General features: G+C 39.9%; 2 protein-coding genes across 5 annotated transcripts in view; one reads left to right on the top strand and one right to left on the bottom strand.

Moving 5' to 3' along the window:
- LOC144087466 (polyprenol dehydrogenase-like) overlaps positions 1–16,842 on the bottom strand; it is a 20,545-nt gene extending 3,703 nt beyond the window's left edge. Inside the window, exons 1-8 of one of the 3 annotated variants that reach the window (XM_077617946.1) lie at positions 16,747–16,842; positions 15,066–15,124; positions 14,107–14,795; positions 6,217–6,324; positions 5,875–5,943; positions 3,187–3,288; positions 2,724–2,928; positions 2,428–2,635 (exon numbers count right to left, since the gene is read on the bottom strand). In XM_077617946.1, the coding sequence (XP_077474072.1) occupies positions 2,428–2,635; positions 2,724–2,928; positions 3,187–3,288; positions 5,875–5,943; positions 6,217–6,322 (690 nt within the window). In that variant the 5' untranslated portion in view covers positions 6,323–6,324; positions 14,107–14,795; positions 15,066–15,124; positions 16,747–16,842. Of the gene's footprint in view, positions 1–2,427; positions 2,636–2,723; positions 2,932–3,186; positions 3,289–5,874; positions 5,944–6,216; positions 6,325–14,106; positions 14,796–15,065; positions 15,125–16,746 lie in introns of those variants that run through there. The other 2 variants (XM_077617944.1, XM_077617943.1) reach the window with 2 other exon arrangements.
- On the top strand, positions 15,878–24,622 carry znf148 (zinc finger protein 148). Of its 2 annotated transcripts, none has more exons than XM_077617941.1 (7): positions 15,878–16,038; positions 17,501–17,844; positions 18,599–18,724; positions 18,841–18,964; positions 19,816–19,899; positions 19,994–20,112; positions 20,552–24,622. In XM_077617941.1, exons 2-7 carry the CDS (start codon positions 17,524–17,526, stop codon positions 22,160–22,162), a joined length of 2,385 nt encoding a protein of 794 aa, XP_077474067.1. In that variant the 5' UTR covers positions 15,878–16,038; positions 17,501–17,523; the 3' UTR covers positions 22,163–24,622. The 2 variants fall into 2 exon arrangements, with proteins under 2 accessions (XP_077474067.1, XP_077474068.1); XM_077617942.1 differs by having other exon boundaries at positions 15,890–16,031.
- The last annotated feature ends 90 nt before the right edge of the window (positions 24,623–24,712 follow it).

Here is a 24,712-nt window from a genome sequence, read left to right as displayed (position 1 = left end):
GGTGGGAATTGCAATGTGTTTTAAGTTCTAAGCCAGGGGTGTCAGACTCGGGTTGGTTCGCGGGCCGTGTTAACGTCAACTTGATTTCACGTGGGCCGGACCTTTTTAGATATAATATTTAGATTTTTTTTTGTTATAAATGGATTAAAAGAACTGGATTAAAAGCATTGAATATTCAGTTATTTATAGATCTAAAACAATGTTTATTTTAGCTTTTTTTAATATATTTTTTAGATTTTACGAAATTATTTTTGAACTAAAAACACAGAAAAAATGGATTAAAAAATTACAATTATTGATTTAAAAGGGGGAAAATCAGGAAATGTAATATACATCTATACTCTTCATTTTAATTTGATCCTAAAACAGAAAGTCGGCACTCATGATTTACTTTCCCGGGCCACACAAAATGATGCGGCGGGCCAGATTTGGCCCCCAGGCCGCCACTTTGACACATGTATTCTTAGCTGTGGCTTGGTCATTTTTGGGGGGGCGGAGGGGGTTGTGTCACTTGCTTCCAGGTGAGTTTCAGATATGTCAGGACGTGTATATTGGTAGATGTTGTTGTAATTTTTACAATGTCTTTCAGCGGTCCCAAAGTTCAGCAATTATTATTTTTGGTATAGTCATTTTTAAACAATACAGTGTCATATTAAATTGAAGTGGTTAGTTTGGGGGTTTGAATGGATTGATGGAATTTCTATTAGAAACATTTAGTTGATATGAGGCAAATAAATTCAAAGAATAGTAACAGAACAAACTCGCATGGCAAAGTTTGCCAGGCACTAACGGAGGGAAAAATTCAGAAGCACTGGCATTAACTATTAACAATGCGGAATAGAATTCCTCCTCCCAACCTCCCCCTAAAAAGAAAGCAATTTCCATACTATATCCATAAGATGTGATACTGTGATGATTTATTCAACTATCGTTCAATTCTCAGCTCCTCTCACACTCATTTTGAAACATACTTTAGTTGGAGTGGCATAACAAGCAAACACAGGAGCACTTAATTATTCATATTTGGTGTCTCCTGGTTAAAACTCAGTTTGCGCATGATAAAACCCTTTAATGCAATGTTTTAGGTTTAGCTTCAATTAAGCCTGCACATACCTTTCAGCTGTCTTTTTTTTGCCATGTGTTCCATCGTTTAGTTGATTGATGTGTCATGTCAACTTTTTTTTTAGGTTAATTAGTCAATTGCGAATGAAACCCCAGCTTTTTGGAATGCATCCTTCAAATCATAAATCGTACTGTTTGAGATTGAAGATATTGTGAGAGGCGAGAAAAACTGTTTGTGCATTGCGACATTAGCGTGGATGGAGCATGTGTGTTTATGTGCGTTAAAAACTAGCATGCATGAGTGTGTGTGTGATTAATGTGTTTGTGTATGTGGGGCAGAACCCTCCCAAAGGTTATGCTCACAGGCAAGTCCCTGTGACAATTGCAATTTGAGCTCAAATGCACACACACACACACATAAGTCTCCTTATATTAAGTCCCGAGAACATTAAAAGCAGCCTGTGGCCAGCACTTGGAGCTACGCAAAGATTGTTTTCAAATTTAACGCAATGTGAACGCCCTGCCTTGGTTTTAAGGAGCACTTTTATTTTCCTGTGTATGCGTCTACCCATACTCACAGTGAAAAGGATTTGACACCATCGTAAACTGGCATCATTGCCGTTGTAACATTGTGGAAACTTGAGTGAAATCCCACAATAAAGAACCATCTGTTTTCCAAGAGCTTTACTTCTGCTTCCTTTGTTTTTTCATGATTATTATTTTCGAGATGAGTGGAATCTTCAAAGACAAACTGAATTTGTCACGGGACACTATTGCAATCATGAGAACCTTCACGCATCAGCAGTTTTATGAGTGATTCTGCGATCGGGGCTTTGCTGTCGCATCATCCTTATTATCTTTACCTACCTCATTCTCGTTTTAGACAAATTCCAAATCGCATAAATTACCAGGTGGCACTGTAAAAACATTTAAACTAGAGAGCAGAATAATGTGAGGTCTGCTGCCTGTTTCAAGAATAAAAAGCAAGCAGGTCAAGGCAACATTCAGTGACAGTATTCCCCTGTTTTTTGTGGTGTGCCGCAAAACAACTCTAAAAAAATGAATAAAAGCAAAAAACTGGGTTTTAATGTGAAAAATATTTGCGTTATTTGTCTTATTTGTGTTTTTTTCTTATTTTCATGCGATGTACAGCACTTTCAATGACCTTCTGTTGAGTGCTATACAAATAAAATTGCCTTGCCTTTCCTCTTAATTCTGTTGATCGTTTAAAGCTGATTTATTCAACACTCAATCACTGAACTGTGAGGCAAATATGCTAACAAGTCACACAACGCCGCGCCATTCTATCCCAGTTTGTCTCCAAATAATCAGGTTGTGTGAAAATGTGAATAAATGGCTGCCTACCTTGAAAAGCAAGCGGGACACGAGGATGTGTGCCAGACAAAGGGGTGTCCACAGGTGTCGGTAGAGACAAGTGTCCACCATTCCTGGATCAACAGCGCACAAACTGACTGGAAAACCACTCTGCTCCAACTTGTGTTGGAGGTAGGATCTAAAGAAGAGTTGCGCCAGCTTGCCGTGACAATAAGCTCCGTGGGCCGAGAAGCACTCTCTGCAGAGCAATAACACCGACGAGACATTCACACTCATCTCTGCTGGCATATGACATGCCAAAGGGGAGAAACTTGCTAAGAACTTACCGGCTTTTTAAGCCATTCCATTGGACCTGGCCGTTCCGATGCGCAGAGGAGGAGACGTTGACCAGGCGAGAGAAGTTCCCAGATTTGCTGGTAAATTTTAATGTGTCCAAGAGCAGCCAGGTAAGCAGGAAGTGGCCCAGATAGTTCACACCAAAGTGCAATTCAAATCCATTCTCGGTAGAACTTTCAGGAAGTAGCATGACACCTGCTGCACAAAGAAATAAAGATGTGATGAGAAAATAGATCAAATAATTTGTTCTGTTCAGCAGATTTGGATGAAAATTATTTTACTTTGGAAATGCTAAAATGTAATGTGTAGTTTAGACATACATGAAGAAACAAATCTTTACAAATATGATTGGCATTGTTATTATTTAGTGAAGGAATCTTTTTTGGATTGGATTGTATGCAATTGTACAATTATGAAATGTGAGCGGAAGTATATATTATCACTGACACTCACCATTGTTGACCAAAATTTTGAGTGGTAATTCACAGTTCTTGAAGTTGTGGACAAACGGATGGATAGACTGCAGAGACGCTAAGTCCAGATACTTGAACTCCACTGGAGAAAAAAAAAACACAAGCACATAGGTACATACATAAGTTCCACTGTGGCGCTTTGGGTTTTCCTTGTAAACGTCTTTTTCTGATGGAACTAAAAGTTAATTTTGTCTATAAAGCAACCTTTGCTTCCTAACAGCGATAAAACATTGTTTTAAATGCTTTCTTCACTGAAGTCTTCAATTCTCTTTAAATGGAGTATCTTTTCATCGTAATAGAAACAGGAGGAGGAACAATAAAGACATAAATTTATGACACATCTGAGAGCAAATATTTAAGATCTAGACAAGGAAGGAAATAGTTTCACTTTAAGATGTCTGATAAACAAGGCAGTGATAGTCAGGAATATTGGGTCTGGGCAGCATGCCAGAATTCACTCCTCCACTGGTTGTTAATATTCAGTTGATGTAGCAGACAGGAGGCAGGCTGGGTGACGGTCAACATGAGCTTGCGGTGTTAATACAATGACAGTGTCCAACATCAAGACTCATCCAATGTGGGTGTGTCCTTCAGTTGCAACTATTTTTCAAGTGAAACTGTAGCTGAAAAACTAGTTCGTAGTGTAACTTATTTTTTGAATAAAATAATCTGTGAAGTAAATCAACAAGTAGTTGTTGTACTTCTATAACGTTCAAGTCTCACTTCAACATTCATGAAATGACTGTCTTGAAACTTGGTAGCTACATAATATTGATATTTTCAGCTATTTTATTTTGAATTAACCTGTGTTGCCTGCAAGTTATGATTTGGCCAATAGTGTGCTGTAAGAACACGATTGTGCTTTTCCCCCCACGTTTCTCAATTTTTGGTTACTATACTGTATGCACATATTTTCCCAAGCGAACGACATTTGTGAATTTTTTTGTCAGCTGACAGCTATTTTTGCACATAAAATCTAGTCGGAAAGATAGACTTGACCGCTTGTGAGGTCATGAAAAGCGAGCAGAAATAAATGGCTAGATATACCGTATTCAAGTGCAAAATACATAAAATAGTAGCCTACACCATTACCTGATCGTAATATGCTAAATAAGAAGCAAAAAAGGCGCTAAGGTCACTTGTAGTATTAATTTTGTAGACGCTTACTGAACTGTGCCTGTGCTAAGAGACAAATGCACACACATACACAGACACTTGCTGCTTTTCTTAGTTCACATTTGCCAGCCAAGCTTTTGGTTTGAGGCAGATTGTGTCACTTTCAAGTGCAGCGTGACTAAAATTTGTGGACAGACTGGCAAATAAGCATAAACACCTTGTTTCTGCGTCTAGCCAGCATCTTCGTGTGTCCGAATAATCCAAATTAACATCCTATGAAGGTGTTTTTATTTGAAGCGATACACCCAAAAGTATGAAAGGTGATGCAAGGTCACTAGACGATGATTACTCTGAACATGTTGTGAAGTAAAATTCCCAAGTACTATTTTTCATACAATGCGGGATATGCCGTTTTGATCAAAGAAAAGCACACACTTAAAAAGAAAAGAGCTACAAACAGAAGTACAACTGAATGATCAAACTTTGATCGCATTGATTCCATCAAAGCCAATATATTTGGTGCAAATACGAGGACGTGTGCCAAAGGGAATTTGGACAGAGATGTTAAAGGCACCGCCACACATACTAATGAGAATCCATTACCGGCTCATTCAAGCACAAACATACACACACTTTCATTCAGTGCATAAGCATCTGGCAGCAGTCACCCTCTTGTCCCTAATGCCTCAATGCCTGCCAATTACAAAAGAAGTGATCAATCCCACCGCAGCCTCGTCCAGGGAAATCGACTTCAATGACACTTGCTACATCGCTGCTGTCGCTGAGCTCGACAGCCACCGACACACCAATAGGACGGCAGCCAACCGGTCTTCAGCTGCTCTTACTGCAGTGCCAACGAAGACCAGGTTGCTTTCCAGATGGGGGGCCACTAGAATTGCACTCTTGTGTATTATATATACCTGCCAATGGCTCACCCAATAGAGCACCATACAACCTGATAGGGATTTTAGTTCACTCTCTCACAAATGCATTGCTTTAAGAAGAATCTGTACCAATGAAAAAAATACAACAAATGTCTCCACATCTGATTTGAGGCAAAAATCACAGCCCAAAATGTACAGCGCAGTTGACAAGATGTCAACTGATGGAACCTGAGGCTCAGTGCTTTGATAGCATGTTTCAAAAAATGCCTTAATACTGTTATTAAAAAGTTACTTGGGCACAATTCTAGCCAGAGAATACTTGCATTGAGGCTCAAGAGTCTTCTTATGCAGACAATGTGTGAATGTGTTATAAAAAAACAAAACAAAAACACTTTTAAAGCTATATTGTGACTTCCGTTTCAACAGTGGAAAGAAATTAAATCAGACAAAATTGAATTTGGTAATCATGAATTACAATGCCACTGAAGCTGCATCACCACAGCAAAATTACATAGAATACCACACTGTGGATAACAAATAGTGCCAACTTCAACCTAACTAAATAAAATGAATATAACTCATTATCAAGAGTTAATTATGAAGCACATCTCCATCCAAAAATGGTCTCAAGTGCTAACTTTCCTATACAGAGGCACTTGCATATTCACCTTTAGCCTCGTTGTACTCTTCTTGGATCCTTCTGATGGCTTCCAGACCCTGGTGATCATCCCGACAACCTATGATGAAAATAAAGACCAAAAAAAATCAAGTAATCCCTAAGGTTTTTGTATTATAACCACAACACAACATGCATATTTTCAACACAGCGTAAAGCACAGTTGCAACAAATCCCACACTTGATTGACCACTTACTTTACCAGCACCTCAAAGATTAAATTTTCTTTTAAACAACCGCATATACAGCAGCACAGTTAAACCTAAATCTGCTCTGTCAAACATGGTTGTCTGCTCCCAGAAAAAAAAGAACAATGTGGAATATGATACTGTACCTATAATAAAATGTGCCCCCAGTTTCGCCATGTGTCCGGCAACCTCATAGCCGATTCCCTTGCCTCCTCCCGTTACTATGACAACCTTGCCATCTTGTCTGGGCATCGCTAGCAGAGGCAGAAGAGGACAAAGTTATCAGATGGCATGTCACAAGATAAGGAAGATGTCCACATCGTTTTCACGACCATTTCAAAGTCAAATGAGGGGACATTGCACGGCAAGCATTTGTCGTTGTTAAAACATCCATCCATATTCGACTATAATTCAAGCCTGAGCAAAATGGCTAGTAATATAAATACCACATACTGCCACATACATTCAAATTCTGCACATCACATGCACCCCCACCACACACACGAACACCCCAACACTGCATAACCAGAATGCATTTGTTCCCACGATGTTTAACGTAACAAATTATGACAACTCATAACAACACACTGAGTTCACTTGTAGTTTACATTCAAGGATTTTTTTTACATATTTATGTATGCAAATACAATGGAACCAATTCTAGATGCAATGTTTAATTGAAAATATACAGTCTTTTATTTTACTATATTCCAAAGCTATACTATACATAATCACAAAATGTATATCTTTGGATTTAGTAAACAGAAGCTCTGCAAATGTTAGGTTATTTAAGTATACAAAGTGAGAGCACGTCTGGTTTGACGCAATAAGTTTGTAGATACACAGGTGGAATAAGTGTATGATGTAAGGCACTCGTCACTTATTTACATCAGAAAAAGAAATTCTCAGAATTTTCACTTCATTGAATATAATTCCAGTCCAAAGTCTTGTCTTGCACTTTAAATTATGCTTTTTTTTAGTCTTGCCATGCCAATATTCCGAATCCACACACAATTAAAGTAACTGTTCGGATCCTCTCAGAATACTTCAAACTGTCAGTGTAGTGTCATGAATGAGTTGTGTCTTGGAGACTGTCAGAAACACTGGAGGGCAAAGCACTTGGCACAAAAGGAGATCGTCACAGTAATTGGCAAGTATTTTGAGACGATGAATGCAGCATGGCATAAGCACAAATGTGAACAGACAGCCTAGCGCCAGACTGGATTGAGATTGGCGTGGCGAGCAGGAGCCACTTGAATTACCGTAGCACTCAAACTAGGGCAGCCAAAACTCAATATCAAAATTATTGCGTAATAAAATAATATTTGCCAATGTGCTGACACGTTAAGAAAAGTGCAGTTGTCGTCCCCTCCCATCATGTCATGACAAACTGCCTGTGCACATAACTCACATGTTGTGAGGTCATTCTATATCTCACTTTTGCCCTCTCAGTAGAAAGATAATTGATTTGCCTGACCAAATATCCATGAGCAATGTTGATCAGATTTTACAAATAATGATACAATGTAGGAGAGTCTTTTAAATAAGCAGCAAGAGACGGTCACTGTCACAGTGCTTGGGCCAAAAGCTAATTTTTTTCTACACACGTGTTGCTCTTAATGTGAGATGAGTGAATTTGTGTGTGTATATACTGTATGTTTGTGTGAGGCTTTGTTCTCTCGCAGCCAGCCTGAGAGGTTGAGGGTCGGCGAGGCGAGCCAGCCTGCTATTGTTTAAAGGAAATTGCATCTCACGCATGACTGTGGGATGATTATTTGGGATGATGGGACGTCAGGGGGACAGCTCTCCATACACACATACACACATACACTCTCTCTCTCTTGCTTCCTCTCTTATACACATACAGACTCTGGGGCATATGGGAAATAGGACATGACGTGGGGGCGTGTGATGTAAACAATTTGTGAACGGCATCAAAATAGCTCCAACGGTCACCTAGTTTTTATGACAACTACTGGCTGGCTCCAAACTCGACTTGTCTCATTTTGTAAATCAATCTAGCATTAACACCACTGATGATGACGGCTCGTTTGCATCTCATGAAAATTAGATGATGCTAAATCAAAATGGCCATGTGGATTTTTCGCTCGCCATAGGCACCACAGTCAAAAACAGACGTTATTTATGAACTAACTGTCTTAGAAATGTTGGATTGAGTCGTTTCAAACGATGAAACTGATAGTTTTTCTGCATTTGTTTGATTACGGATCAAAAGTTCTGGTTCTCGTGGCGGGGGAAACCCATTATTTACATGTTTTTTTGGGGGGATGGCGTTCCTCGCAGAGGAAAAAGTCCGACTCATGCGGGATAGACTCACAGCTCAGATACTAATGAGGCAGCACACAGGTACGCGGAGGTCTCCACTGGGAATGCTACAATTTACAGACTGAAGAGGCAGAGAGAGGAAGAGCGTGACTGAGTCTTTTAATGCAACACGTAGTACAACTCTATTTTTCGGGTGGGGGTGAATCTCATGCAACCTGTGTCTCTCAAGTGGCAAATCAGGCTGAGCAGTGGCCCTGGAGGAAAGAAAGTACTATACTACCCCTTGCTTTTGAGTAGGCTCGAAAGTCAGCCTGACTTTCACTATGTACAAAAATACATTGGCAATCATTCTTCATCGTAGCGTGTACATTGGATCCCATTGCTTTCTGCAGATGTGCCTAATGTTGAGGCCATTACGTGCATGTGTGTATTTAGTGAGATATGAATATAGATGAGTTTTAATTTGAAGTCATAAATGTAAATAATGTGTTTCTGTTTGGAAAAAAACAGTCATATTGGACAAGCAGGCTCCCCTGTAGCAATTTTACATGTGGCAGTAGATGGATACATGAATGACTGGATGTGGTGTTTGCTTGTGGATGTCATTTGTGTGTGTTTCTGTGGGAGTGCTGCGCTGTGAATTCATCAAATAAATCCAAGCACCATTTTCTCCACTTTGTCTTCAGGGAGTGGAAGACTTTTCATTAGTAGATGTAGAATGAGGAGAGGTGGGAGGGATAGTTGCTGGTATCAATTAAGCCTGTCATTAAGTTACAGTCATATTCTCGCTCTTACACATACACACGTACGGGTGCTCCTGCATCGGTTTGAAAGCTGTTGTTAGTGTCTAATAAATTATAGAAGCGTTGTTTTTTTTTAACAAGAATCCCCCCCATCTCTGACTTCAGGGTGGCATTAACTCACAAAGCCTTCAAGGTGCTGTGCACATGCTCTGCTTCCTTGGCATCCAGCCCTTTAACGCCCCCTCTATTTAACCCGGTCATCCAGTCAAACAAACACACACAACAGACCAACTTGTTGGTTTTTGGCGTGTAACTCAAAAGGGAAATAAAACACGATTGAAAACATTCGAGAATGTGATTCTCCTTCAGGTGATTCTTGGATAATAGTTAAATAGGGATGGGGATGTGAATGAACCCATTTGACTGGGCTAGTTAATATTTCAGTATTCATTCCTGAATTTTCCCATCTCCATCAAACATTAATGAATGCATTTTAGTTTAAAACTATTTTTTAAAAGCAAAAAACCTATCTTCTCATATGTTAATTATCACACCCAAATATTTCTGTCATTAAATGATGCTACAATAGAAATTCCACTCAAATAAATGGAAGGGAGGAGAAAAGCATAATGACAAAATTGCATAAAATAAATCTGCAATATAGCTGGATGACAAATCCAGTAACTGGAACGGTGCCCTCAGTTACGTAGCACATTTTTAAAAATTGAATTACAAAACTAATTACACTCTGTGGTATGAGTTGTGTTTTGTTGTCATTGAAATCAAATAGTCTTTCAGTCTGTTCTTAGTGGGACAAATCACTGCGTTCTTTCCAATGTTGATGTAGGCTCATTTTAGTAATATCATATTAGTAATTTGTACAATAAGTGCTATCAGCTGGCTACCAAGCGGGATAACATGGCTAACTAGAATGTCTAGAAAAAAAGCACAGAGGTCCAGGGACTTATTTCCTTACAAATAAGTATTTGTACTGTTATTTAACTGTTTAGGCTTCTCCGGGACACTATTACTTGCAGTTTTCATTTTATTTGTCACTACACTGAAACCTACTTTTGAGCAAAAGTAAAAAGGATACCAACACTTTTTGGGTGGCGTGATTGAAAAAGCACTACTGATCGAGTTCCCACAGGAGGTCAGTGCCGATGAGACAATCAGAGAGTATGAATCACCGTCTGTTTAAAAGCAGCAACAAGAAAAGGAGATTGTGTGTGATGTTAAGAACACAACTTCAGTTATCACTAAGTGTAGATTAGAGTGTGGAATTCATGTTTACGGGTACACATTCAATTGGCTACCTGTCTGGAGGGGAGAAGCAAGTGTGATTTGTATCTGAAGTGGTGTCTTCCTCCCTATGGACTCTAAAATGATAATATGTAGCTGTTTATCCTGTAGGGGATTCTACATGTCGAGTGCACAACCTGTTAATCCGTGGGGAAGTATATACTTGGGAATATACACTTGAAAGTGAAAAATAAAGGGGGGAAGGAAGAAGCTCTCATGTGTTTTTTTTGTGCGTCCATGTGTGTTTGTGTCTAGGGGCGTGCAAGCGCATGTGTGTGTTGAAACTCGGACACAGAAGACATGTGTCACCTCAGCTCCAGTGGCATCCAGCTAAACTGACATAATGCTCCCGAAGCGGTCCTATCAGAGATGGACTTTACATAACGGCTGAGTCACTCGCAATCTATTTTTATGGCTTTGAGGTGTGCGTGCTTCAGGACTACTATCTTCCTGAAAGCCAAATTGAGTAGAGGGTGGTGACATATTTGTGACGTCGGGACATCTGACAGGGTCTCTCCGCCGGTTCTGGCCAAAGAGTCAGTAAGAGGCAGATTGGTCATTTTTTGGTGCGACGCCGTTAAGTAAGAATGTAAAAAGACAAGGTATCGCACGCTAACTGCTGTTTGATGAAAGTTGGGCATTTTCTTTGTTAACTATGTTTGTTATCACAAAAAGTGAAACTTTATCAAGGCATTTAGTGGGTTTTGCATTTCAAAGATGACGCAATTTCATGTCTCCTGTCTTAAAAGAATAACGTACTTTTTGGTTTGGAAACTGTCTTTACAATCCTAAAAAAAATGCAGAAAAATTGAGTTTTTTCGCTTTAGAACATGATATTCCTTAAAATGTCATTATTTGCCTTGCGTTGCATGATTAAATAATAACTCCCCCCCCAAAAAAACTTGGTGAATAATCAGTAAAGGAGGAAATATATTTTTATATAAATCATTTTTAATCCAATTAATCAATGAAAGGATTGATAAAATAATGAATTAAAAATATTTGGGAGTGATAGGCCTAATATATGATTACAGTACATATACATAAACTATATGCTCTTTAATAAATGATTTTCAAATTCTTTCCCAAACCCTTGAGGAGTGTGAAGACAAAAAGTAAGTTTCAACTCAATCATCAAATCAAAAACAGTGAAATGCGCAAATACACATGCACTCACGCAACTCAACCTCATTCAATGCATGAATGTGTGTTGAAAACTGGATGTTGGTTCTGCTCATGGGTTTTCTTGATGGTTGATGTGGTGACTATTTAAGTCATTCAGTACAGTGAGGCTATTGCACTGCCTAAAGTAATTGATTTAGTGCGACAACATTGTATGATTAGATTACTGTAGTATACTGCTGTTTTTCAGCACCCCATTGCCGACAAAGCCATCAATGTGGATTAACTGCTATCAATTCGTCTCCTCGGAAGTGGGTCTAAAGACTCAGGTGAAAATGCTTTATAATTTAATTTGAAACATTAATCTTATTTATAGGTATAAAAAAAAGACAATAAATGACGTGTGGTGTGATAAACGGTGCTCAAAGTATTTAAGTATACCAATCTCGATATTTTTAGACCTCTGTTTGAATGGAGGGAAACATTAAAAAATTATACATAGATAAAAACAAAATGAAATAACAAATGACGCCGCTAATGAGCGTGGCATATTTATATAGCAAACTTTAACAAAATTATTGCTCTACACATGCTATCGTCCTGTTTCTTTTCCACTCTCATGTCCCCCAACCCCAGCACACCCTTAATTTCCACCCCTGGATCAGACACAATGATTATACAGTCATATACATTTGTTAAGGTCTTCATAAGATTGAACTGGAAGTATTCAATCAGTTGGTACATTCTAAAGACTTGCACATTTTCAGTGTATAATAATCACAAGCCGCTAGAATAGCAAACTTCTTCAGCTTCAAAAATTAAACTTTGATCTTACATATTTTATCACCTCAATTTCAATTGTCAAGGTGTATCAGGGTAGACTTGGCAACTTTTTGGCTAGGTAAAAATTTAGGCAACTTCCCCAAACAATGCAAATTTCCATATGCGCAATTCAAATTCACTCATTTGTGTGGGTAGCTATTCAACACCCCGCCCCCTAACACACACACACACCTGTCCCCCAGGTTTCCTGCTTTCCTCTTTTTCACCTGTCATTTTGCAGCATGTCAGTGTTAAAACTGCTTCACACAATGAAACACACAGTGTTTTTCCATAGACAAGGTGGGCAACAAAGACAAACTGGGTCAGTATTAAAAACAGACAGACCTCCTTGTCCTTGATGTCTTTATGCTGTTAAACACCCTGAGCCTGGCGGCGTCTACGCTATCATTTGAAATCCACATTCTAAATGTGTCTCTGTGTGTGCATGTTTGAAAAAGAAATAAAAAGAGATCGAGAGTTGAAAGGAACCACCGGTTGGTTATAACTCTTCTCATATTGACAGCAATGATTTTGTTGTCTTGTCAAATAGGTCACCTGCCACTCCCAAGGCACTAAACAATTTAAGGAAACAGTGCTTGCACGCAGGTATATTTATGGATTTTATAATATCACAGTTGCTTGCCAAGGTTTCATTTATACACCTCTGACTTTATTCTTGGGATTCTCTGCTATTTATTGCCTCCAGGGTGTTTTAAGGGGGAATAGTGATGAGTAGACACACAGACAGGTGTCAAAACGGTAGGTAGGTTTTATCACGTTGCCGTGTTCCTCGGAATGTCTGTTTTTAGGGTGAAAAATAGATGTGGAAATGAACACGCAATCTGTACAGCATGTGAAGCCCCCTACTTCGTAGGAGCAGCGTGCCCTTGACGTGCCCTTCACACTATCCACTTTGAGATTGATGCAAATGTGCAAACTAGTATCCTAATGTGATGAGATGAGAGAATTCCAGTCCAAATTTCCCCCATTTCCAGCTTTATGGGTCATGTGACAGCGTGTATGCTGGCAATTGGGCCCAATGTGCCTGCATTATTGAGTCGTCCTCTATTAAGCGTGGGCAATAATTTGGGTGTGGGAGAGAGCATCTTTGTTAAGTAGGATTAGATGTTGGAAGCTGATTGGATAGAAACAAGCCTTCCTCGCGTTAAAAGGGAATGCAATGCATTTAATAAAAAAAAGCCTTTGTGTAATATGTAGAGATGTCGTTGAAGTCATAATGTATATATTCAAAAGAGGAGTCAAATTGAGATTATCTAAAGGGGATGTAAAAAGCCAAAGGTGGATGGAAACCTCAATATGAACTGAGCATGAACTACTAATACTGCAGCCAAAGAGGGGGAGCCGGTGGGGTGTAATGCCAAACCAAGGTAAACATTGGTGGATCCTGACCTAAGAGACTCGCATGCATCTTTACCGCAATGTCACAGACGGTCATGATATGAACTGAGCCCGCTTTACGTTCATCCTAGTGACACATTTGTGTTCCTTTTCTTTTCTGCGTTGTATTTTATTTATTAGTCAACAGTGATGGGGATGTGAAACTGCCTAAACATTTATCAGATGGAGGGTGTTGCGCTTCAATTGGAAACGGGGCAATTTAAAGGTTGGGGGCAAAGGGCTCGGGCAACCAGGTGGTTTACGCACGGGGCGCGCACATCTTGACATGTAACTTAGGGAAGAAAAACATGAAATGCAAAAAAGACAGAGGAGGGGAAAGAAAGAAAAAAAGAGCAGACTCACAGGGTGACCCCGGGCTCCTCCATTTGTGATATCCTCTCCAGCTATTTTATCTTTGAAGTGAAGGAATCCTCAGATGCCGTGGTCGCAGTCCACGTCCCTGCAAATGTACCAAAGGATCACGTAGAGGATGAGGAGTATGGCGAAGATGAAGAGGGCGACTAGGATGGCCTTGGTCACCGGAGAGATGAGCGACTGCATGACAGGAGCAGAAGCCGGGGCAGGAGCTGCGTGGCTCGCTGCGTGGCTCACCGCGTCCCTTCCGTCCTCGTCTGCTGTCTCTCCCGCTCTCCTCTTCCTCCCCGCCGCACGGCAACTGTTGAGGAGGACGGAGCCCCGGGGTACACACGCGCACGATGCAGGAGATCCACTCAGCGTGGATGGGGCTTCCCCTCTCAGAAGGCGGCACAAGGGGGGTTTGCGGTGGTGGGGAGTGGATGGGGGGGGATGTCTGTCCTCACTTTCACTCTCACGTCGGCGGGCAGAGATGAGATGAGTGCGGTGACAGCTCACAATGACAAGAAGATGGGGGGAGCGGGGGGATTATATCTAAGATAGAAGTTTTCTTGGCCTGATGGGCAATGGAGAAGTGCGTGTGGCGCTTCAGCGTGCTGCAAGAGGCTGCAAACAGGTTGATTAGGATTCCTTGTGGCGCGCGTGTGCGCCATGTTCACATAGCAATACATCAGCATCTGGGGAAAGATATTAGTACACATCATAATGTTAATCATCGCACGGGCGTTTTTTGCTAAACTGCACGGCTCAGAACTTGTGGGGGTTTCAAATATGTTGTTTAAATAAGATGATTAGAGAAGCTCATAAGTGACGCAGTGCAATTTTCATTTGACATATTGTTAAATGGATGACTGGTTGGTTTTAATCCAGCCTTAATTCTGTTTGTTTTTCAATCTACGTTCTTGTACGGAACGTGTTGTGGGAATATTGTTTTCAGATTCTCTTACCGTGGTACTGGTAACACTGGTGGTACGTGGGGTCTCTCTAGTGGTACGTTTTGGAATGCCTGAATAGTATACAGCAAAAAAATAAATTAATTAAAATAAATGCAATTAATATTCAATACAAACATTCAGGTAAATATATGTTTGTCGGTATACTGCGTGTTTGAACTTTTTTTTTTATTCAGGGCTGTATCTTTTATTGTTCAAGTGCAATACATTTATATTTAACCTTTAATAGGGCAAGTGACAAAACAATTTACATAACGAATGAACTCCAACACCAGGGTAATTTAATTTCAGATATTTATTTTAGATGGAAACATTTTGTCTGTATGAAAAGTGTAAAACTGGACAGCATTAAGAGAAGTGATTCAGTTGCCTTCATAAAATTTGATGTTAAAAATGTAAATTTCCTCCTCTCAGGTGTCCATTTTCAGAGTTTTTTTCTTATATCGGTGCAGATTAATTATAAAGTAATTGCAAAATGATTGTGCCTGTAGTTTCAAGTTAGCTTATCGAGAGCAGGCACGTGCAGATTTCAGCCTGTTGGTATGCTGGAGCACACTCGTGCTTGTTGTTGAGCACTTGGGTTTCCTCCAATTCTGCATTTTATTGTTTGTCATTCCAGTGATCCTTTTTACAGAGGGGGTGCTATAGTGCAAGTTTGACAAGTACTACTTTCCATCCTAGTCAAATGAGTGTGTTAATATTGTATACAATTTAGATCTCAAGTACGCTTATGGTTTAAATTTTATGAACTCAATGCCAATGTTTGAGAAATGGTAATTTATAAAACGTTGTGGTTCTTCAGCACAGTACACATACTTTCCACAAGCGGGCGACAAATCCACATTTTCAGGTGTCCGTCAAACGTGAGACTAGTACTATTTGATTATTCCGTACACAGAGTACGATCTAGTCTTGCATGGCAATCATGACAGCTAAACTGGCGTAAAGGACGCGTCGTTGGTAAGATGTGAGTCTGAATATTATTTTTCTTCCGTTGAGATTTTGTTTATTATGTGGGTGTTTGCAAGCTAGCTAGTTATTGAGTTGACTAACCGAATACTGTAAATTGGGCCTATTGAGGTAAGTGTGCAAAGAAACGTAATGTGCTACTAGCTCTCGAGTGAAGCGCACCTCTTGACATGTTTTCTCGACAATAGTAGGGGAAATTGTTTATTGTACATTTAAAAATACGCATTTTTTAGCGTTTAATCGATGCACGTGAAAGGAATCGGAGGCAGTGGATTCAAGCACCGTTTTCATTTAAACAGTTGCAACTTGCTAGCATTTAGCAAACTCCCCTTAAGCAGGCCTGGCTACTAGCGTTAACATCAGTAAGCATTTCCCGGACAGGCCCTTCAAAATAAATACCAACTATTACCTGCTTTGCTGAAACATTCGTTTGGAGTCCATACTTAAATATAATTGCGTCTTAGTTCAACATTAATGTAATTTTAAGAAAATGTTTCCCAATAGACAAGTTTGTTCTCATATTTAAATCTAAAAGTGCTTTCATTTTGTTAGCTCGTTCCATGTTTCCGCAGTGATGTTCTAAATTTGTATGTTATGGCGATGACAAGCTTAGCTAACTAGCCAGCCAGTTAAGCCTATTCCATTTAACTACGAGACTGTGAACACATGTAAACAAGTGGCCGTCTTCATTATTCTAACTCTTTACCTGGGTCAATCTTCTGGACGATTGTCATAAGTCTATGAAGAGTGGCATTAGTTAACTTGTAAAAACGCAACCATGTTAAGATCGGTGGCTCGCAAGTTAGCAATCGTTGTATTTTGTTCTAAAAATGTCAAAACATTGTTTAAATTAAAAAGTGTCAACCCCAGCACATGTTGCCAGATTTGGTAAAAACCTGTAATTTCTCGCCTGTGCCGCATTCTCAATATTTAAGCCGTGGTGTTGTCTTTTATTAAATTTTGATGAATATTAATATACATTTTGTTATTTTATTTGGTATGTGTGAAGTAACTACATTTATTGACAGTTAAAGTTTGAGGATCTATACGACTCTCCTGTGGGAATCATTTTACTACTAGTATTAGTATTACTATGTAGTAATAGTATTATTATGTTGATGATTACTGTTAAGCAAATATTTCGTGAGGTTTGAATCTAAGCAACCTTTCATTTTGGAATGAGCATGTTTTCAAGTGATTGAGATTATTTCGTTTGTCCACTTGAACTCATTCCCAATGGATGCATATAAAGTTGGTTGAAAATTCATAATCCTTAGTAATGAACGTGTATATCCCTGTAATTGGTTGGTTCCTGCCTCTCAGCCAGGCTCAAGTTATTTCATGATCCCATTGAGAACAAATGGTGTAGAAAACAGATGGATGCATGATAACAGTAATCTGCGGTGTAAATATCAGATTTCATGCAACACACTGTTACATCACACCTGTTATTCTCACAGAAGCCGTTGGTACTCTATGTAAGATGAACGCTGAGGACAAGTTGGAGGGCATGCTGTTTAAGTGCAGCAGCGGAGGGATTGACAGCAGAGGGCGAGTCGGCCTGGTGATGACGCTCGGGGAACGATCGCTGGCCGACCACCCGCTGTTAGCAGAAGATGACGACGACGAGGACGAAGATGAGAATTTGACTGTGAGCTCGCTGGTGACTCACGACCTCGTACCTCCCGAGCAACTGATGATGCAGGAAATGTCAAAGAACAGTGCGGGAGGTGACGAGGAGGGAGCAGGTGAAGTGGGGGTGCATTTCCCACTGAAGTTGACCCATAAGTTGCCCTGCCTGCCTGTGAGTTCATACTGGTTAACATTTTTGGGAAATATATTGTGCAATACTTGGCAGAAGTTTAGAGCAAATGTTATAATTGTTGTGGTAAAGGTGTTATTAAAACAACTTCTCATTGTAAACAATAGCAGGGTAAAAGTAAAAAGTGTGTCCATGTTAGAAGCAGCGTCCTGACTAACAAGTTCAACATAAATTACGGCCGCCTGGCTCTCTCCACTGACTAATTCGAAATGTACTAGCAACTTCAAGTTCAAGTTGTGAAATCGATTTGGATACATCCGTAGAATGTAACTAACTAACTGTGATCGTGTCAATAAATGATCACATTCCCAATACTATATATACACGTTTCACATTGTGAGGACAATATAGTTATAATTAAGATCTATGATCGGAAAATGACAACCAAATTAAATGCAGGTAAAACAGGCATCCAATTAAGATCTGAATTATTTTACTTCAGCTGCAGTCCAGTCCTTTGAACTAATTCTCGCCTTACAAAAATAGTCGCATTCATCCCCATGTGACTCCATGCAAAAGTCAGGGAAATGTAAGTGGGATGCGCACAAGTTAACCAAAAATATTTGTAGTGTAAACTAAAGTTCCTGGAGAAACTTAAATGAACCCTGTGCCACTCCAGGTGCTTTGTTCCCAAGTACCGGTACTTGCTCACTTTGTTTAATTCTCTCTGTGCATGCCAATTTTGGGTCATGGACTTTGCTAAATGTCCCTTTTGTCTCTGCTCCTTCTGTCACAGCTGAATATTAAACAAGAATTAAAATTTACTGAGCAGCCACCCCAGATAAAGAAGGACAAAAAAATAGCCAAGGACCTAATAGTTTGTCCCAAAAAGAAGAAAAGGAAACAACGCTCACCAGCAAAGGTAAAAAAACAACCACCTGTTTGCCAAATACACACACTACCGTAGTCATATATATGGTTTCTTCAAAATTGCAAAGTATACTTATGATTTTTTTTCTTGTGCATTTGTGCTTCTAGATTCTAAGCATTAATGAGGATGGTACATTTGGCATACAAAGCCCCAAAGTCCATGTTTGTATTCACTGCAATGCAGCGTTCAGAACCAACTACCATCTACAGAGGCATGTTTTCATTCACACAGGTATGACAATTTCTCAAAATAGTGTCAAACAGAAACAGAACATTCATAACAAGTAGTGCTGGCAGTTTCTCATTTTGCAAGCATGTTGGCAATTGTCCAATTTCAATTTCCGTATTTTCTCGCATACACGCCGTATTTGTCGCTAAAACAAATGACGACTTGAATCGAGGGTACGGCTTATATGCGCACAAATTAGACTTGACATGGATGAAACTGCAACGTGACAAAGACAAAACGCCATAACGCAAGACAATGCGTCCAATACGGTCATTAAAAAAACCTTTCTCTCTCGCCGTATCTTCCTCGTGCAAAGATCTCTACGAGCACTGGGCGGAGCGTTGCATTTTTTTCTGTTTTTTTTTGCGTTAGTCAGTGCAGAATCAAGGGAAACAATGGATCCAAAGCAAGCCTGTCCAATGAAGGGTAGTGCGAAGAAAAGGCGTATGATGACAATCGATATTAAGCACGAAATAATGGAAAAACATTAGTTCGCGTGACTGAGCTGGGTCGCCAATACGTATGGAGAATACGTTTGCCTTAGTTATCCCTATTAAATCCATGAATATGGAGGTGAAAATTGGGAAATTCAACGATTTTAAGGCAATTTTAAGGGTATGGCTTATATGCGGAGGTGGCTAAAATGCGAGAAAATACGGTAAACATAAATTTACTCTATCTGGTTTCTTAGAAAGCTACAGAAATCAAATAATATTTACTAAGGAGTGGTTGTGATATAATGATTCGGACAATGAAAGTTCAACATTTAATTAATTACAATATCTGTCCATTGTCGAGATCATTAATTAAAAATATATATCGTTATACGGAATGTCGTCTTTGCCAATTTTTAGGTGAGAAACCATTTCAGTGCAGCCAATGTGACATGCGCTTCATTCAGAAATACCTTCTACAGAGACATGAGAAAATTCACACTGGTGAGTGTTCTTATCCAAAGACTTTTCTCTGTCATTTTTTCCAGTTTGACCTACGCACCACATGATGGTTTTTTGTGCTACTTTTGTTGCTTAGGTGAGAAGCCTTTCCGCTGCGATGAGTGTGGTATGAAGTTCATTCAGAAGTATCACATGGAGAGACACAAGCGGACACACAGTGGAGAGAAGCCCTACCAATGTGACTACTGTCACCAGGTTACTTTTGTTGCTGTTTTTGTAACATATACGTATGATATGGAGAAAAAAAAAATAACTGAACAGTTACCATATTTTTCGGACTATACGTCGCTCTGGATTAAAAATCGCACTAGCCAAAAAATGCGTAGCGAAATGGAAGAAAATATATATGTTGCACTGGGGTATTACAATATTAAATTAATAAGAAACAACACTGATAATAAGCATCTGTTAATATAACATTTACAGTTTTTGGGATAAAAATAGACAAACAAACAGCATAAAAAGCTGTACAATAAAGATAAAAATAATGAAGGCTGTCCGTAAACACAGCGAGCCTTAACAAGAAAAAAAAAAGAACTGCCATTATTTCCATAGCGTTCCGATTGCAGAACTTGAATCATCCTTTCCTTTTTTGATAGCGACCGAATACTAATTGTTCTTTTATCATGTTCAGTACTTCTCCAGAACGGATCGCGTTTTAAAGCACAGAAGAATGTGCCATGAAAACCGGGAGAGAAAGAGCAACAAGGCTGCCAATAAAAGCGGAGCATTGCACGAAGCGGACACCTTAAGCCCTTTTCTCACCAAAGAGTGCGCATTACCCAAGAAGAAGCGACAGAAGTGCGCGGAGAAGTCTGACACTTGTGGTTCTTCAAACGCCGGCCAAGCAGAGGAGCTCACTTCTGCTGTCAAAGAAAATGAAACGAAAGGGGAAGACAGACTGACTAAAAGTGGAGATCTGCCTCTTTTTGCCGCGTCCTCCAAAGTCAAACACGAGTACGTGATTGGGGAATACTCTATGGCGCTTCCAGAAGAGCCCACCAACCAACACCAAGTGGAAGACCTGGCACCCGAGGACGTGGTGACGCCTAAACTGGTCCTCAAAAAGGTGTCGAAGAGGAGCCTTAAACAGTCGGGCGAACAAGCTCACTGCCTGGCCACCCTCTCCTCATTCGAGGACAACAAAGTAACACATTACACCTTTGAAATTGTGGACAAGCAGAGCATTTTAGAGGAAGTTAGCAACTCGGACTCGGCGGAAACCACCGCGAAGCCCGTGGCCAGCAGCACAAACTACGACGACGCCGTGCAGTTCCTCAAGAAGAAACGCTACCTTCAGGCGGCCAACAACAGTCGCGATTACGGGCCGAACGCCAGCGCCGTCTCTTCCCAGCCCGCCGTTTCTCAAACGGTGGTGTCGGCGGTCATTGACGAAACGGTGCCCGCCACCATTCTGGAACCTCAGCCTCTGACGGCGGAGATGAAGGCGCCGCATGAGAGGAACGTCCTGCCGGATGAGGTCCTTCAGACTCTGCTGGACCACTACTCCAACAAAGCCAACGGTCAATCGGAAATCTCCTTCAGCGTAGCCGATACGGAAGTCACCTCCAGCATATCCATCAATTCCTCCGACGTCTCGGAAGGCAGCCCGGCCGAGAGCCTCGGAGCTGCCGGTGCGCCGCCTCAACCGCCGACCGAGAAGGCCAGTCTCTTGCAAGAATATTCCAAATTTCTCCAGCAGGCGTTGGAGAGGACCAGTCAGAACGACAGCTACCTGACCAGCCAAAGCCTCAGCTTGGTCACCGAAAACCCCACCTTAGCCGGTCAGCCCCTGTTCTCCACCGAGAAGCACTTTCCTTCCCCCAGTCGGTTCAAATCAGGGATGAGCTCCCCATTGAGGTCCACCATGGAGAAGCCTCACTTTGGATTACTGGTCGGGGACTCTCAGCACTCCTTTTCCTTCTCCGGGGATGAAACCACCCCGCCTTCGACCGTGTCCCCCTCTGACGAGGACTTCCTGGAACAGGTGTCTCCGTCCAAAAAGACGGATTCGGCTCAAGGGATACTGCAGACTTTTCAAATGAACACCTTTGAGCCAAACTTCAAGTCTCATTTCCAGACTTCCAGATGCGGTTCGTCTTCACAGTTTACAGGTGCCAACGGACAAGCAAGTCTCCGAGTCCACGGCACAGACTTCTCAGAGTTTTCTTTCGTCAGAGTAACGGAGACCAGGTCCCAACTGAACTCCTCCCCCGATGTTTCATCCAGCGAAACCTTCGGTTGAAGAGCCGGCTCGTGTAATTCCTACGTTAATCATTTCTGCAGCACTTTATCCCATTTCGCCCGTTTTGCCAAAGCACGTCTCATTTCATTTCTTTAGTATCTCCTTCAAAATGCAATCATTTTTTTTTCCCTCAACATTGTCTCCTTGTAGTCAAGCGTGATGAATATGGACAATTTGGCACTCCCTGGTTGAAAATTTAGAATTTGCAGCGAGAAATTAGGCAATCAAAGCTTAATGAGTAAAAAAAAAATGCCATATTGGTATACATATTTATTTTTTTGTCACTTTTGCTTGCACATGTTTAAAAAAAAAGTCCTTTTAGCTGTTAGCTACCTCCCCAAGTCGATTTTTGATAATCACACAAAATCACACTTTCTTTTGTCTTATCCACGTGTACAAACGCTCACTAGTTGCCTCCTGAGATGAAACCATTTATTTTATATCGTAAATAATTCTTTGTGTTGCCGCTCTACCGTGTGTGCCCTGAATGGGGGAAAAAAAAACAGGATCCAATAGTTACACGACTAATCTGGGATTTTGTTGGAATTTTCCACCGACAGTGAATTTCATAGGAAAATATGCTCTCATCTGTACCTTTTGGCCATTTCCAATTTCAATATCCAATCAAACTGAAACCAATACAGTAGTCCCATACTATTCCCACAAAAACTAGATGTTGACGTGGTTGCCCGTATTCCTTAAAAGTAAATATCATGAAGTGAGTTAAAGGGAAAGACACAGTTGAGTATAATATCGATATGACAAACCATACCAACAGAAGCAGGATATTTCCTGATGCCACAAACAATAGCAAACTAATTGTCACATTTGATTGGGCAAAATTGTTCTGGCATTGATTTTATTTTAAAGAAGCAACTTCACTTATTTCCTGGATTTTAATTGTGTTTCCCCTCATTCTACACATCATACAAATATTTTGTTTTTTTAAAGGATTAGGCAAGATTCTGTGGGGCGCACTTAATCAACACCTGGTCTTTCCCTCTTAAAGCGTTGTGCTTGTCATCGGCACAATTTGCACATCTTTCACTAAAAAAAGAATGTAGTGTTTTTTATCGCAGCCTCCAAAATATTTTAGAAAATGTTTTCGTGATTCATCATGAATTCATAACGATTAATCTCTGGGGAAACCATGTGATGGAAAATCCCCGTTAATGAGGTGTTGCCAAACATTGGGTCAAGGCACACTAAAAAGTGCAAATTAAGTAAGTTGACAGTGTAAAAATGTACCAAAATGATTAGGCTAGCTAAGAATAAGAGTTTGATTTTGCTGAAATATTGAATCATTTTTAAATCAAATGGATAAATTTTTTTTTTCAATGTGAATTTTTGAGGGGGTGCAAAGTGATGCTTAAGGTGCTATTGTGTTTAAAAATACAAAACAAAAACAAGCTTTTATGCCATCATATAGTTCCACTGACAATCAGGGACGAACAACACCCGAAAACAATCATCAAATATGATCTTTTTCCTTTAACATTCCCTTTATATATGTACATATCCTGTAAATACATTGTGTATTTTTCAATTACCCTTATAGCTACTGTATGTGTTGCTAGCAAACAGCTTGGGCAAGACTATTTCTTTCTAGGTGCATATTATTTTTATTTTCCCAACATGAATTCAGTTCCTTAGAAATTTGTATATAATGGATGTAATCGGCGATAATGGAAATCATTTCTTAACGTAGTGTTGATGGCAGTTATTCTTGTAAGTCAATAGAGTGAATTGGATATTTTAATTGTTCTTACTATTATAATCTCCCCCAACAAATGTCACTAAAATCCATTTGAAAGTTTAGTGGTTAATGGCCTTTGGAAGACACTTAAGCACAACGGAGATCATTATTATGTTAAAAGCAATTGGATTTGTTTTGTACAATTTGTAATTCTCTCCGGCAATGAAAAATGCAGTTTGAGTTTCAATAGAAAGCACTATGTTTTCCCCCACTTTTGGCCATAAGTGTCCTTGTGTATAAGCTAGTGAAAACGTCCAGTTCTGTATCTGGATTGTCTTTTTAACCGAAAAAAAACTATATATATATATATATGCTATTTTTGAACCATGATGTTTAAGGCACTGATGTATGGCATATCATATGCACTCACCATACACTCAATTGTCTCTGTAAAAGTGGGTTTTGTGTTTATTATTTCAATGTGAATCGCTGAATCGGAAATTTTAAGATGGCATCTTCTCGTGAATACCTTTTACATTGCTTTACTGTGGGCACTAGTGAATCAAAAATGATTATTTGCATGGTGAAACAAGGTTATTGGATCACGTGAACTTATTTGGATGAATGAAGCTTTAATTGTAGTGGATTCATTTCAGTCATTTAACACCATGCTTTTAGAACTTTGCAATATGATGATTTGTAAACATCCAATTAAGTTATCTTGATTGTCATGTCCATAAAAATAAAATGTTTCCCCCAAAATAGCCCCCACATACACTTTGTAAAAAGGCGTTGAAGACCTTATTTTTCCCTGCTGAGTCATTTCTGACCAGTAGATGGCAGTATTGTCTAAT

The sequence above is a fragment of the Stigmatopora argus genome, chromosome 13, assembly GCF_051989625.1.
Source record: "Stigmatopora argus isolate UIUO_Sarg chromosome 13, RoL_Sarg_1.0, whole genome shotgun sequence".
Classification (NCBI taxonomy): domain Eukaryota; kingdom Metazoa; phylum Chordata; class Actinopteri; order Syngnathiformes; family Syngnathidae; genus Stigmatopora; species Stigmatopora argus.
Note: the sequence above shows the minus strand (reverse complement) of the source record. Positions and strands in the feature narration are given on the sequence as shown.